The sequence below is a fragment of the Mandrillus leucophaeus genome, unplaced genomic scaffold (genome assembly GCF_000951045.1).
Source record: "Mandrillus leucophaeus isolate KB7577 unplaced genomic scaffold, Mleu.le_1.0 Scaffold193, whole genome shotgun sequence".
In the NCBI taxonomy this organism is placed as follows: domain Eukaryota; kingdom Metazoa; phylum Chordata; class Mammalia; order Primates; family Cercopithecidae; genus Mandrillus; species Mandrillus leucophaeus.
In genome coordinates this window covers 2192192-2207888 of record NW_012101954.1, presented here as the reverse complement: position 1 = coordinate 2207888, position 15697 = coordinate 2192192, and the positions used below count along the sequence as shown (strand labels likewise).

Below are 15697 nucleotides of genomic sequence, written 5' to 3'. Positions count from 1 at the left end.
ACACAGGGTTGAGGCCATGGGTGGAAGAATTGACGAAACCAGGAAGAATGGCTGAATTCACATTGGGGAAGGTGGAGAATTCCAGGGGGCCACTGTGAAAAGGAGAAGGAGGTAAAAGGTTTTAGCTTGTCAAAGAGTTTTTTTTTTTTTTTTTTTTTTTTTTTTCTCCTGAGCTTGGAGACAAGAAGAGTGGAGAAAAAAGGGGGAGAGGGAGGGAGTACATGTACCAGGAATATAGCCACCATTTGGCATTTTCTCAAAATGCTGCAGCAGAGATTTAAAGGATTTAAATTGCTTTTCACTCATTTATGGATGTTGGCCTGAGATTTCTCTGACTCTGGGCCAAGCTGCCATGGGCCACGAGTGACACACGGAAGGCCCCATTACCTGGACCTTAATAGGCTCTTGACAAACCTTGCTGCTGCTGCTGCAAGTTTTATGGCTGTGGTTGTTTTTAAGGCTAGACTGTCACAAGGGCCCCTTTCCAGGATAAGCATTGCTCTGGACCTCCAAATCCCTCATCCACTTGTTGGAAGCCAGGGCATCTAGAGGTCTGCCTCTGCAGGGAAGGCATTAGTATGCCCCATCCCAGTTCTGGGGCCTGGTAGTTTCTCCATCTCTGCATTGCAATTGCATGGGAATACCGTCCTTGCCTCACCTACACCCCAGCAGACAATGTGAGGTCTTGAGTAACGTGAATAAAAGGCAGGTGTCTGGGGGAATAAACAGTAGGTCCAGAGGTAAGCAGAGGAGCTTGCAGTCTGATAATTGCGTTCTCCAGCTTTGCTGTTTCAGCAGCGGGATGTAGCCATAGATGGGCCTGGTAAGGCTCTTATTCAATAAGACTCCTGTACATGCAAGATCAGGGGAAATGCAATTCTTAAGATAATTTTTTTGGTCAGTGCATTCCCTGGAATAGAGACTCGTTTGGTCTCAGGACACTGGACTATATTGAGTCAATTTAATTCTTACAACAGGACAATAACCGAGACTGATTTATAATGTAACTTTCTGAATATTAAAATGTTAATGAAATTGTTGTCATGAAAAATAATGGCTTGTATTTTTATTTGAACCATTCTCAAGGCCCATCCCTTCTTTTAAAATTTATTTCCACTCACATAAAGAAATTGCTTTATCATCTAATTTTAAAAAATCAGTTTCTCCCACCCTTCCCCCCATGGTGATTTATTTTCTCTATAGAAAATGTTAATAACTGGCCAGGGATCTAAATGTTAAACACAAGGGAAAATGAAATCTTTGAAAATGAAAATAAATGATCCATTTTTCTTCTTTCAGAGAGACTGCTACTCCTGAAAGATATAAGATGTAGGGAGAAGCAGCAGCTAATGATCTCAACTCTAAGTCCCTTGAAAGCTGCCACTGGGGGTTCATATTTTCCTTCCCACTATGCCTTGTATGCACAGACATTCATGGAGTGCTTCTGGGTGCTGGCCCTTGCTTAAGAAATCCAAAGACCAGAGCAGACGACAGACACTTCTAGCAAATCACCGTAATAAAATGAGAACAGTGTCTTTAGGAGAAAGAGGTACCAAAGGACTTCAGAGAGAAGAACGCCAAAGATAAAAGAGGGAAGGGATGGTTTCAGAGGAGGGGATATTGGAGGAGGCTATTGACTGGTGAGTAGGACCTGTCCAACTGGAGGGAGGTGTATGAAAAGACAGGCTGTATGGGGGAAGCTGAACACCACAAACTGAAAGGAGACAGAGCTGAAGACACGTGGCACCTAGAACTGATCTTTTGTTGACAGAGTAGCATGAGAGAGGGTCATTTGCTATGTTACAGAAACCCTTCTGACTGCAGTGTTGAACAAACCGCAGGACATAAGGGGCCATCCTGGGAGGCCAGGTAGGAACTACTGCACAGGTCCAAGCAAGAGATGGGGAGGGCCTGCACAGGGCAGTGGTGGTGTGGGTGCAGCAGGGCAGGTGCCAAGGACTCCTGGAAGGTGGGATCAGCACCACTGGATGACCCGTCACTTAGCATCAGGTTTTCAGGGAGAGAACATGGAAAGCTGTGGGCTGACAGCCAGTTGTAAAATCCATGCTAAGCAGGAAAAAGCACTCCACCTCCCTCCCAGAAATATGTCAGGAACATGGAAAGAGGTGGGAGGCATTTAGTCAGGAGGAAAATGGCAAAGTGAACTGGGTAGGAAAGAGGCTGAATTGGTGTCAGAGTGTTTCAGGTCTGGAAGAAGTCTTTCCTGATAAATGGTTTTTAAGCCTCTCTTGACATACTTCTGGTGATGGGGAGCTCACTACCCATGCAGACATCCTATTCCATTGACACTCTGCAAGCACCTTGAACCAACATATTTTCCTTTGGTTCCATACATACAGCTTCCTTTGAATTTTTACTTCCAGTTGCACAATGAAACTTCCTACAAACCCACTTGATTTAGCAAGAAGACCTGAATCAGTCCTCTCATCCTGCTGATGGAACATCTTCCACTACAGCAGGGCAACAGCTAAGAAAAAGTCACAGGAAAGGGGAACCACCTGTGCAAAAACTTGGGTTTTAAGCCACTTTGGCTGCCTGAATCCCCTACCCCATCCCCTGCCCCATCCCATTACCGTGCTGTTGCAGCCAGCGAAGCAGGCAGACAGGTAGGTGATGCCATCTGCCCCACACACTGGAGTGAAGGAATCAGTTTGGCATTCACAGTTATTATTGCAGGGTGAGTAGGGGTCCAGGGCTGAGCCAGGTGCTGTGCTGGAAAAGAAAGGAAACACGGAAGCCATTAGAAACAGGTCAATTTGGAATCAGATGACCCCAGTGACAGCCTTTCGCCTCTGCTGTGATGAGTCGCATGGTACCCTGCTTATGGGATTGTTACCTGGTTCTCCCTTCCCTTTTCCTTTTCCAACCTTAACCCTCCCTGTCCAGCAAGGAGCAGCCCAGGGCCACTGCTGAGAGCTATGTGGGTTGCGCCCTGGCCAATGACGCCAGCTTAGGTGGTGGACTGGATGGGAGCTGAGTCCACTCCAGCCCCTCTCATGAAGTGAGGAGGAAGATGCTTTTGATCACTGGTATTGATGTGTCCTCTGGGCTGGCGGCAGTTGGGACTCTGCTCAGGGCCACCTGCTCCATGATGCCTCTCCTGATTGCTATGGCCTCGGCTTACCCCCGTCCTGAACAAACACCTATGCCTGCAACGCTGAGGATTTAACTCCTTCCCTCTTTGAGCTGGTTCTTGTCTCTGCTTTATTCCTCCCCTGCAGTCAGGAAGCCTCATGATGCTTACTTGCTACACTGCTACAACCAGACTGGCTTCTATCATTATTGTCTAATTGATTCAATGTCCTGAGAAAAATAACACTAAGATGTTTTAATTTTTCCTTTGCATCATTAAAGGCACAGTTATCTAGAGCAAGCAAATTGAAAAAAGAGCAAAAGGGTAGAGTGAGTGTATTAGCTCTGGAAGACAGGAAATGTTTCTTCTTTAGTCTGATTATTTTCAGCTCTGTCTCCTAAGGTTCAGAGCACTTCATGATAAAGATGATGATGGCGACACCTGGCAATTTATGTGTCATGCACTATTCAAAGTACTGCATGGATTATTTCATTTATTCTCATTTTAACCCCATGGGCTTTAGAGAAGAAACTGAGGCACAGCCAGGTTAAGTGACTTGTCCAAAAGTACAGAACTCATAAATGGTAGAGGAGGCATTGGAACCAGGGCCATCTGACTGTAGGATATACACTTTTTTATTTTTTTATGGAAGAATAACATCATTATAGTGAGACCTTGTGCTCCTAACCACTACACTTTACTACTTGGGAGTCGAGCAATCTGCTACTTGAGACAGCTGTTATGCATAGCATGTGCAAACAGGAAGAAGCTATATCTGAACAGGAAGTGAGGGCCAGGCTGGGGTGGGGATTGGAAGGGGCAATCCCGTGGTGGTGTAAAGGGGAAGGAGAGGCATACGGTGCCTGGATTGTGCACAGACATACAGAAAGCTGCCTGTGCTCTGCTCTCCCACTCTGCCTGCTCACTCTTGTGGGTGGCAGAGAAGCCCTGGCTCCACTGCATCTTCTGGCACAAGTGTAGGAGCAGCCTGGGTGGCCTGCTTGGAAGAAGAGTCTGGCTCTGGAGAGAGAAACTGGTAACCTGAAGGCCAGCCATGCTGCAGCCTCGATGCTCCAGGCTGGATTTCCAAGGCAGCCTCAGTCCCATGTGGAAAAGGGGACAGCTATTGACACTGGATAGCTGAAGACTCCCCATAATTCCCTCTAAGGGCAATTCTCACTGGACTCTAGTCCCAAGTCTTGGGATAAAAACTAGGAAGAAAGAAAAGTGGTCCCATGAGAACTAACTTCCTTATCTCCCTCCCTCTCTTCCCTCCACCTCCCTTTTTCTCTCCCTTTCCCCCGCTACACTTAAAAATACCTCCCATGGGCCAGCTCCTATAATTGCCATGTGAGCCTAATGACAGCTTCTGATAGTTTAAGGGATTGTTGAAATCAATTCTTTCTTCTATTTTGAGCTGAATTTTGAAGTAAAATTTTTATTTTCTATCTTCACAGTTTTCCTAAAGTCAAATGCCAAAAATCGTGATGTGAGTGTGCTAGGGAGGAAATGGTTTCTCTTCTCCCCCAGGGCTTCCCCGCCTTTGAGTGGAAAGGTCTGCTCTCTCAGCCCAGAGGGTTCTACTGATTCTCCAACGTGGAGAGTAAGATGCAGAGGCAGCATTGATGCCTCTCCTCGGGTCACTAGGAACAAAGCTGGCTCCCTCAACCTACTGTGGAGGGAGAGTGCTAGGGTCCCTGAGCAGGCGGGAGGGCGGCAGACACTGCCAGTACTCACTTGTTTCCATAGGGAACAGTAACCCCAGCCACAGGGCCAGTGTCGCAGCCCAGGAAGAGGAAGGAGACATAGCAAGCGGTGGAGACCAGGTTGACGAGCATGGCCATCCGAATGGCCCCCAGGGCAGACAGGCTGAGCTTCTTCACCAAAAGACCGCCCAGGAAGATACCCAGACAAGCACATGGGATTGCAGTCATCCCTGGAAGGAAGACAGAGGGGCAGGGCTGTGAACAGGGAAGGTGGGGCCAGTCCACAGATGGGAGGGTGGAAGGCCTGAGGCTGAGTCCCGTGAATGCCCAGTGACCCCACTGCAGTGTCACTGCTTCCATGGGACCCTGAAGTCTTTAGGAAGGGCCTGATTTATTCCCCAGGGAGCTCATGGAGAACTGGGAGAGACAGACATAAAGCAACTCTGTTTCATGAGTCTAAGTGCATGCACGTGTCCTGCTAAGTGGGGCACCCTCAGGAGAAACACAAGCTTAAGAGGGGACTACCAAGAGACGGAGTCAGACAGACTGGGAACACAGACATGCCTTCGGGACAGTAGATATCATGGAGCAGTGATGTGCTCTGTGTGCATTTTTGAGATGTGGGAAAGGGACCGGAGATCATTTAGGGATTCTCTCCCCATCTTCTTAATAAGGCAAGAAGGGAGGGTTTCGCAGAAAATACGGAGGCTGTTTAACCTAAAGGTCACGGAATTCACCAGGCCATAGAGAGAGTCTGAACCAGCTCTTCCACCCCTCAGGTAGTGGCATCAATCAAGATGTTTTGTAGCTCTTGGTGACTAAATGGCATATATATGTTTTTCCTTTCTCTCTCTTCTGCACAGGGCTATCTGCAAGGCAGCAGGACCATAAACCTGTTATTTCTGATTCGCAGAGAACCATGGCATTTTAGAAGGACCAAAGGGTTCCAAGCTCCTGGGTTGGTTTTGCTCTATTCTGATTCATTTTATCTAAAACTCAGCTTTCAATTGCCACGTGTCATTTATCCACCATGTAGATTACGCATGGCCACTTTTCCAGTCTAGGTTGCCTTCTTGACAATCAACAGACCTCTAGGTCAATTGACTACATTAACTAGCTGGTATGTGCTAAGGGAATGCAAATTAATTTTAATATTGGGGTGAGAAAATATAATCAGGGGGGTATAGCTCTGCAAGAAAATAGCACAAGTCATACTTAAAATGACATATAATATCTCTTTATCATCTACTGCTCTTGGAATATCTGTGCTTGGTTTTCTTCCCTTGGTATAGAAGCGATCTCCTGAGCCAGCTCCTGGGTGCATCTTTATCCTTGTCCTGTGCCACACTGCCCACCCCAACCATGCCACTGTCCCTCCTTTCTCTCCCTGGGGCAGGCCAAACAGTTCCAGTTCCCCAGGCTTTGCACGTGCAGTTCCCTCTCCTGGGACACGTGCCCAGTGTGTTTACTTGGCTGGCCCCTACCCTCTTCAGACAGGTTTCCCAGGCCACTCTGTAGAGATCCATGCACCCCCACCCTGAGATTCCATACTGTTTTTGTGGCTCTCCCAGCTTCCTGAAGCAGCCTCACTTATTTTTGGGTTACTTGTTTCTTGCTCTCTCTCTCTCTCTGCTAGGATACAGCCTTCCTGTGGACAAAAACCCTTTTTGTCTTGTTCAGTCCAGCCTAGATTCTCTGTGTCTAGCATGGTACCCAGCACGGAGTGGGCATCCAAGTATTATTTTCAGAATGAATGAGCTAAGGAACAGATTGGAGCTGTGTGAATGGACATCAGTGACAACATGCCCACACCCAGAAAGCAGGCCTGTGTTTTGTTTCATTTCCTAGCAGAGACAGTGGGGGTGTCACCTGTCAAGGATGGTAACCATGGCAATCACAGGCTTTCACACCTTTTCTCCAAGCCCCCTCCCTCCCTGATGTGTGTGCTGTCCTTAACACTCGAGGAAGTGATCAGAACTTCCCTGAAATTCCATTCTCATTAAGTTAACCTATGCAGATTGAGTCCTTTTTATCTTCACTCACAAATCAACACCACTAGCTCTTTAATCACCTGTGTTACTCTTCTCTGAGCTCTGCCCCATTTGCTGATGACTTCGCAGGGGGTGAAGGGGGACCAGTGCTGATGCTCTGGAATGACTGCCTAGGCCTCATCTCCCAAGTCTGCCTTCTCTAACTGCCCACTGCCAGTCCCTCTTGCAGCCAGCCTCCAGAGTCCACACTGACTGTACTGTCGCCAAGGGCATGGCACACACAGAGGGCACCCGTGCTGCTTGCCTGGACTGCCCAGTGCAGGAGAAGGTGCCTCCTGCCAAGCACACTAACAGACAGAAATCACTGGGAGACAAAAAGGTGCAATAAGGCAGAATTGTTTGTTTGACCTTCTGCCCTGAAGACTATTGATTTGTTTGTCGATAGAAGACGAAGGCATCTGTTCTGAAACAGAACACGGCCCAAAGTTGAAGCAACTGTGCAAATGTAATCAAAATGGAAGAAAAAGCAGCAGAGGAGTCAGCAGGTGAGAGATAAACTCTTCAGGCGCCGAAGGGCTAAACCTGAGAGATCCCAGGGATAACAAAGAAGTTACAACTTTAATTATAAAGAGGTATATTTTGCCCTGTCTCTGTCAGGCAGATACTAAAGGCTGACTGCGTTTTGCCAATACCTCTTGGAGGTAAAATTTACCAAGTGGTGGGTGGTAGAGGGTTATTTGTGTAAAAGAAAAACATAAGACTTGTGGTACCCTGGGTGGTAATCTGGCCATATTGTTGTGATAGGGTTTTACATTTTATTTTATTTTTTTATTTATTTAATTTTTCAAGACGAAGTCTCGCTCTTGTTCCCCAGGCTGGAGTGCAACGGCGTGATCTCAGCTCACTGCAACTTCCACTTCCCAGGTTCAAGCGATTCTACTGCCTCAGCCTCCCGAGTAGCTGGGATTACAGGCGTGTGCCACCACGCCTAGCTAATTTTTGTATTTTTAGTAGAGACAGGTTTTCACCATGTTGGTCAGGCTGGTCTTGAACTCTTGACCTCAGGTGATCTACCCGCCTCAGCCTCCCAAACTGTTGGGATTACAGGCATGAGCCACCATGCCAGCCCTACTTTTAAACTTTTAAACTGAGATATGTTATGTCCTGTGAAATACACAGAGCTTAAGGGAACAGCCTGACGAACTTTTGCATCTGTACACACCCCTGTAACTACAGCTTAGATTAACCTTAGAACATTTCTAGCAGCTCAGGAGGCTCCCTGGTGCGCCTCCCAGTTAGCTTCCCCCAAGGGTAACCACTATTCTGGCCCCTATCACCTCAATTAACTATTCCTCTTTTTAATTCATCTAAATATGTGCTCTTTTGAGTCTCATGTCTTTCAACTCTGTGAGATTCAACCACATTGAGGCATGTATCAAAGTTCTTTCTTTCTCATTCTGTGTAATAGTTTGCCATAGAATATTCTATAATTTATCCATTTTACTGTTTATGGACATTTGGGTTGTTTCAAGTTTGGGTCTATTATGCATAAAACAGCTCTGGACATTATTACATATGCTACGTAAATGAGTGAACACAAACACTTATTTCTGTTGGACAGATGACCAAAAATGGAACTGATAGGTCACGGCATAGACATATGGTTAGCTTTGTTAGGCACAGCCAGAGTTTTCCAAAGTGGTGGCACCAATTTGCATTCCCACTGGCCGAGTATGGGAGTTCCAGTGGCTCCACATCCTCCCCAATACTTGGTGCTATCAGTCTGGTGGATGTTTAGCAGCATCTCACTGTGGTTCCAATGTACATTTCTCTGATGACTCATGATGGTTAGCACCTTTGTGTTTGTTTCTTGGCCATCTCGTGACATGACGGGAGATTTTAAAGGGGAAGATCAGAAAACATCACCTTCCCTTTCCTCTCAGCAGACAATCTGACTCCTATTTTACAGAGAAGATGAAGTCTGTGGAGCTGTAGCTGCCCCCATGTCTGGCCGTATCACCACACTCTCAGTAGTTTCCATCACATGTTCCTCCCTCTGCTCTTTCAGGAGAACAGGTGAACTCCTCTGTAAAGGGAGTTCCGTGCAAAGTCTTCTCTGATGAAGAAGGATAAATCTTGAAAGGTTAGCAGGTTTTAATCAGTCACATAAAGTAAGAATATTCACTCTCTCTCCTGCAAATCCCCAGCTGTGGGCTCCTTTCCCTCCACTGAGAAACCTGCTCAAGTCTTTCCTGTCCCAGCAACCACATAGTCACCACTCCCTCCCTCAACTCCAACACATGCCACAGGCCATGTCCTCTCTCCTTTCTCCCCTGGCTAAGTCCCGTGCTCACTGTCTACTCCTTCCCTCTCACGGGCTGCTCTCCACACCACAGAACAGGTGCCACCACTGCCACTTCAGGAACACAGCCCTGATACAGGCTGCAAGCCATCCTCATCATTAAAGCCAACTGGGACATTTGGGCCCTCACCTTGCTTGACTGCTCACATTGCAGATGGCTGCTTTCTTCTTGGAATCATCTCACCCTTGACTTCCATGATCCACATTCTCTGCATTACTTTTGGATGCCGTTGCTTAAATTTCTCTGCAGACTCCCCTATTTCTTCAGGTTGGGGTTTCACCTATCTTTTTCTAACTCTACACATTTTTTCCTATGTAAATTCCACTCCAGTATCCTCAACTACCATCCATTTACTGAGGCAACTGAATCTCCACTACTACTTATAACACAGATTATCATCCCAGAGACCCCTCTTGAGCCCCCAGCTAAATACTGGACATCACTTAGATATGCTATGGGCATCTCACACTCAACAGCTTCAGGTCTGAACTAGAAACTTTGCACAGATCTGATTCTTCTTCGTTATTTCCAGTCTTTACAACTGGTACCCCAAGCTCTCCAAGCCAGAAACCTGAGAGCCGTTGTTGATTCTTCCCTCTCGTTTAACTGCTATGTCTCTGTTGCTGTTGTGTCCACTACTGATCAACATCTCCGCTGATTAACTCAACAAATGCAGCTTCCTGTCACTTGAAGTAAAGGATGATATACTGTCACAAAACAAAAAGGAAACTAAGACATGCTGCAGGACCACATTCCTTACCCTGCCTAAGCAACACTGCTTCTCATGAGTGCAAATTGTTTTTCTTTACTATGTCAACTCCGAACAATTGGCAGTAGAAACCTGTAGTCTACGATTTAAAGAACTGTAAAGCCATGCCTGACCTTGGGGAGAAGGAGTGTCATGATCCATTAGTTATGTCTGCTGTGGGCACAGGGAAGAGTAGGGGAGTGTATGGCTTCCAAGCTCTGCATGTGTTAACTATGGGTTTCATGCTGCCAAGAATATTCTTTTTTTATGTGGCTAAAACCTGCTAACCTTTCCAGATTTATCCTTCTTCATCATATCTTCCCCAAATTTCCCATTTCACACCCATCTATCAACTTACTGGCCTCTCAAATGTACATTTTATATTTTCACTCTTTATTATCACGTGCTTTTAGCAATTGCTCCAGGCAGGCAAATCTTGCTCTGAGAATACACTTTAAATTCCTCGTGCACAGAGGCCACATATATCTTGTTGCTGTAGGCCCAGAGCAGAGTGGGGTTCTTCAGCAGGGCTCAGTAAATTCTTAGTGCCGTAAACACAGGACACCCTCCCCCGACCCTCTCAGGGGGCCTGAAGACACACTCACCAAGCAGCTGGTTGGCAGAAGAAGTGGTGAGGTTAAACTGCTGCTCCAGGTACTTCCCCAAGAAGGCAGCGAAGCCAGCCACCACTGCAATCTCCATGCAGGCGGCCAGGATGATGCAGGTGAACACAGGGTTTGAGAGCAGGTGCTTAGTGACCTTTGGGATCACTGCAGGGAGAGAGAAGGCCGACATTCAGGGTCAAGGTCACACCCTGTGCTCCCATCTTATAGCCTCCTGCTCCTGAGGCCCCTTCTTGGCCTGCTCTTGTCCATTTCAGCAAACAGCATCCAGAGGCACCCAGTTGCTCAGACCAAAATCTACACCCCATAAGTCATCCATGATTGTGAAATCTCTGCCTTCAAAGCATACACTGACATGATGCCAATTACTATCTACTAAAACAGGAGAGACTATACCAGGACTTTTCTTACAGCTCACTAGACACACTAAAAAATTTTTAAAGCAATCTCAGAAGGTGTGTGTGTGTATAAAATAAATTATAAATATCAATATATTTAAGTATATGTCAATATACCTGTTGATGGATCTATATATATACGTGTGTTAAGAAAATATACCTAACAGTTTCAAGAAAGATATGAAATTCTTGTGGTTTCCAAAATGTGTACATGCCTAATCAAACCCCTTCTTGCCATCTTCATGGCTACCTCTCTGGCAAAAGTTTTCATCAGCTCTCACTTGAAGACCACCAGAGCTACCCAACTGGGGTCTTAGTTTTCACTCTTGATCCAATATAATCATTCCCTGGGTAGCAGTCAGTGAGATCAGCTCAAATCAGTTTCCTTCTCAAAACCCTGGAATGGTCAAAATCCATACGCTGTGCCATGGCCTGAGGTCTGCCCCTCAGTGATCTGATCACACCCCCTAGCCCTTCCTCTTCCCACCCTCCAGTCAAGCCCCAGTGGCTCTTGCTATTTCTCGCTTGCACCCAGGTCCACCCCACCCAGGTCTTTGTCCTTGGGGGTCTTCCCTCTACAAGAATGCTCTTCCTGTAGATCTTTGCTGAATGTGTTCCCTTCTCCCTAGGATGTCTATTCTCATCACCTGGTCTACCCTAGAAGAAGCCTCCCACTCAGTCCAGGTGCTCAGGGCTTCTATGAGAGCTGATGATGGGCGAAAGTGCTCTGAGGTTCATGCACCACTTTAATGACAGAGCCGGAAAGTAGGAATTGTTGAGGTCTTGTATTTCATTCTTTCTTTCTTTATTTTTCTTAAAGCATGTGGTTTCGTACGCCACTAAGACTTCCCCTTATAGTGGTGCTTTTAAAAGAGGAGATTCGTTTTTTAAAAATCCTTTGGAAACAAGCACATTATTTGGATATTCCCAGCAATCAGAATCGTTGGCATGTGGTCTTCAGCCAAGTCTCCTAAATTATGGTATGATGTATTCTGGCAGTGTGCAAGAGAGCTTTGGGGCACCAGGACAACCCTGTCATTTCAATATTTGTGCCATGATTTAATGTGTCCTTACAACAAAGCTGAAATACAGCTGATACATCTAATGTGTGGTTTCATGGCTGTTATGGCTTAAGACACTGCTAGGTTACAAAAAGTAAGTAGATTTAAAGTTATTTAAAGAGAAGTCTTAGGTGCATAATGGTTCAGGTGGAATGCAAATAAGGCAAAAATTATAGAAGTGGTATCCCAGAAACTAGTTAGGGGAAGTCTGTGCTGCTGTGATCATAAAGTGTGGAATATCTGACATGCAGTTTACTTGTTTCCACCTATGCAAACAGAACAGATAAAACACAGAGTCCCAGAGGAAGCAGGTACTACACCACGTCTAGGAAAAACTGATCAGTGCCGTGGTGGCATGCAAAATAAACAGGTGGGCAGGGAGTCTCACACTGCATTCCAAGGTGAAGAATTAGCCAGCTGTCCTAAAGAAGCGAGCTAATTATACAGGCTCAATCTCATCTCCTAGGAGATGAAACCTCTAAATGGCTCAACTAATTAGAATAAAATAATAATAGGGGATGCATAAGTTTTTAATGTTAACAGACAAGCTCAATAAGTCAAGAACTGGCAGATATACAAAACTTAGAATTTATCATTTCTAGGAATGGTATCAAGTTTCAAGAATGAAAATCTACATAGAAGACAGGCATCTAAGGGTTCTTTGACATAACACAAAGAACTTAGTGATGCAAATGGACTGAGTCAGATGACCAAAAGCTTGGAACTGGCAAAGCCTGAGCAACCGAATTCTATGTCATAACTAGATGATAACCAGAGCTGGTGGCCTTGGCTGTTCTGTGGTGGTTCCTTGTAAAATTCCTGAAACCTTAGGAGGCAACTCTCTGATTAAATCAATGCACAAATAAAAACAACACTTTTAAAAGGGTATGAATAAGAATAAAGATAATAAGAAAACAACTTTAAGTCCATGGTATTAATACACTTATACCCTCCTTGATTTTAAGTGTACTGGCCTTTATGTGTGTGTTTTGTCTATTTTTACAGGGTTTAAAACATTTACCATCATCTGAATTTTTAGAAATATCACTTCAAATAAATGTTTAGAAGTGTTTACCTTTATAACACCTATATGTAAATGTTGGGAAATTTTCCTGTGTTAAATCCACATTATGTTTAAACTATGGTACAAATATTTAGAGGAATCCTGACTGTGAATTATTTAAATATGTGGATTGTTCAACAAATATAGATGAATTCATTGGGCTTAAACAGAGGACAGTGAGGTAAGCATTTATCTTCATGTACAGAAGCCCCTTGGATGTTAAAACTCTAGCCTCATAAATCACTACTAATGAGTGAAAGCTGATTTGCTATAGTGTGTGGCACGCTGTGATGGTGTAGTGTACCCATGGCAAGAGACCTACTGGTCATGCCACAGAACAATAAGTTTCACAATGTAGTGAGAACAGTATGGATCACATCAGGTTATAACAGTGCCTCCTTGTAATGAATACATTTGAATGTCCTGGCGGTTTATATGTTTTGGCAAGTAATAACGCCATTTCTGCATCACAGTGCTCTTTTCGAATAAAGATATCTAAATTCTGGAAACATTGCCAATGTCAAATAGGCAGGTTGGGGACATTCCAGGAAAATGATCCTCTGCCATGCTTTCACTGTGGCCTTCATTTTTTTTTTGTTAGGGTGCAGAATCTTCAGAGTCTAGGATTCCTGAAGAAAAAAGCACCACAGCCACGCTTGATCACAACTAAAACTGCTGCTGGGCTGATACCTCCAGCATTTGCTGATTAGCAACTTTGCTCTTTGGCTCAGAAATGACACTGATGATGATTTCAGTTTGATCACATTATCTATTTAGGTCCTGGTATCTCCCTGTCCTTGTTCAGAGTCACCATGATTTGTTTGGCGACGAGGAAGGCACTGTTCAACGAAGGCAACTCCGGTTAATGGAATACTTTTATAGTTCAGCAAGCAATTTAATTATTCTGGAGATAATTCCACTTCAGTGGGAAGGATTCCTTGTCAAGATAGGAGACTGCCTGCTTTTGTCTTAATATCTAATAACTAATTTCTCCTTGAATTAGATGTGAAAAATCATTAGGTTTGAGAATGATATGACTGAATCATTTGACTTGAGGAAGCCTCAGTGGGCCTTACTTGCATGAAGAACATTCTTTTTTTTTTCCCCTCTACCAAGGCAATTTGCCTCCAGAAATGACAGTTTCCTCTTGGGTTCGCTATTTCCTTCCAGGTTCTTCCTCCCATCCCCAGTTTTTGTTGCAATCACTTGTAGTACCCTCAAAAGATGATTGCTTTTCAAAGGCTCAGCCTACCTTCCAAAACCCCAGTTTGAGAAGGGCTATTAATTAGCTTGGTCCTAGGGCCAACCCTGTGTTTCAAGCTTTTTCATTCAAATAGATTGTTAAGCCTATAAAATTCTGACTTTTTAAGGAGGTGGCAGCTAATGGGGTGACCCAGGCAAACAGAAACTGGTGAACCAAGGCCACACCAGGCCATTAAACATCTACAGACTCTCTTAGCCATGTACCCCCCACCTACCGATTTAGCCTCAGAACTTGGGAGCTGGAGGTGGGAGGTAGGCTGGCTTGAATTATGCAGCCTCACCAGCTGGAGAAACCTTTTCAACTCTCATTAGGAGCCTGGTACCGTCACCAGCAAGATGAACAAAATTGGAAAGAGCGGCAGGAGAGCGGTCTCTAGGGAAAACAGGTTTTCTACTACTAGTCTTCAAAAGAGATTCCTGTAGGATTAAGGGTTCTTGGAAACTTATAGGTCCTTCAGGATGGAGAAGGGCAGATTTTAGAGGAGTCATGAAAACTAATGTTGACAGAGCATTTCCTTTGTGCAAAAATGCAGTTCTAAATGCTTACATATCTGCTCATATCAAACCTGTGATCTTGGGACTATTAAATCCCCCATTTACAGATGAAAAAACTGAGGCAGAGAGGGGTCCCATGGTTAGAGCGGCACAGCAGAAACTCAAACTCTGGTACCTGCTGCCACGGCATGTGCTTGTAACCAGTATGCTATTCTGGTCTGGCTTCTGAGCTGCTCCTGGTTTGAAGATTAAGCATGCAGGCTACTCCTGGTAGTCAAAGGTGCAGCTTAATTCTAAGAAATACTGATAGTAATAGCAATAATAATAATAAAAAATTTCTACTTAGGTTGGGGAAAATGACCAGATCTGGCATTCGGGGATGTATCTGGGACTTAGTCCTTTTTTTTTTTTTTTGTGGGAAGAGAACTCGGAAAGAGAGGGAGGGAGAAATATTAATAAAAGGAAGAAAGACTTATAGAGGTGAAAGAGGAGGCTTGTACTGTAGAAAAGGTTTTGCTGAATGAGGTTGTATAAAATAATGGCTAAGAACCTGGTCTAAGGAGTCAGGTAATGGGGATTTGAATTCTGACTTCAAGGCTTCAGTAGATGTGGAAGTGACTGGAGCACAGAACTCCATCCCACAGACTGCTATAAAGATGAAATGAGACCCAAGTGTGTAAAGCATGTGGCCCAGTGTCTCCGGCACACGGGTGTGAGCTCAGTATGAATCATAATTAATATAAAAGAAGTGATTCATGGTTAAGTCAGGGAGGAAACCCTGAGGCTCCTCGTCATGTGTAGTGTTCCTCGGAGCCATGGGGATACATGGTTTGCTGCAGATGTATCTGTGTGTGCTGCTTGGTGAGCTAGCAGAGAAGGGAAAGAGCATGGG

General features: G+C 45.0%; 1 protein-coding gene across 3 annotated transcripts in view; it reads right to left on the bottom strand.

Annotated features, from left to right (window-relative positions):
• Positions 1 to 15697, bottom strand: part of SLCO3A1 (solute carrier organic anion transporter family, member 3A1) — a 327687-nt gene that overhangs the window by 30783 nt on the left and 281207 nt on the right. For all 3 annotated transcript variants that reach the window (XR_001005914.1, XM_011978377.1, XM_011978378.1), the window contains 3 exons: positions 10508 to 10672; positions 4832 to 5030; positions 2595 to 2733 (listed from right to left, as the gene is read on the bottom strand). Coding sequence is in view for 2 of the 3 variants with exons in the window: in XM_011978377.1 (XP_011833767.1) it covers positions 2595 to 2733; positions 4832 to 5030; positions 10508 to 10672 (503 nt within the window). In the remaining variant the exon portion in view is untranslated. The remainder of the gene's footprint in view (positions 1 to 2594; positions 2734 to 4831; positions 5031 to 10507; positions 10673 to 15697) is intronic.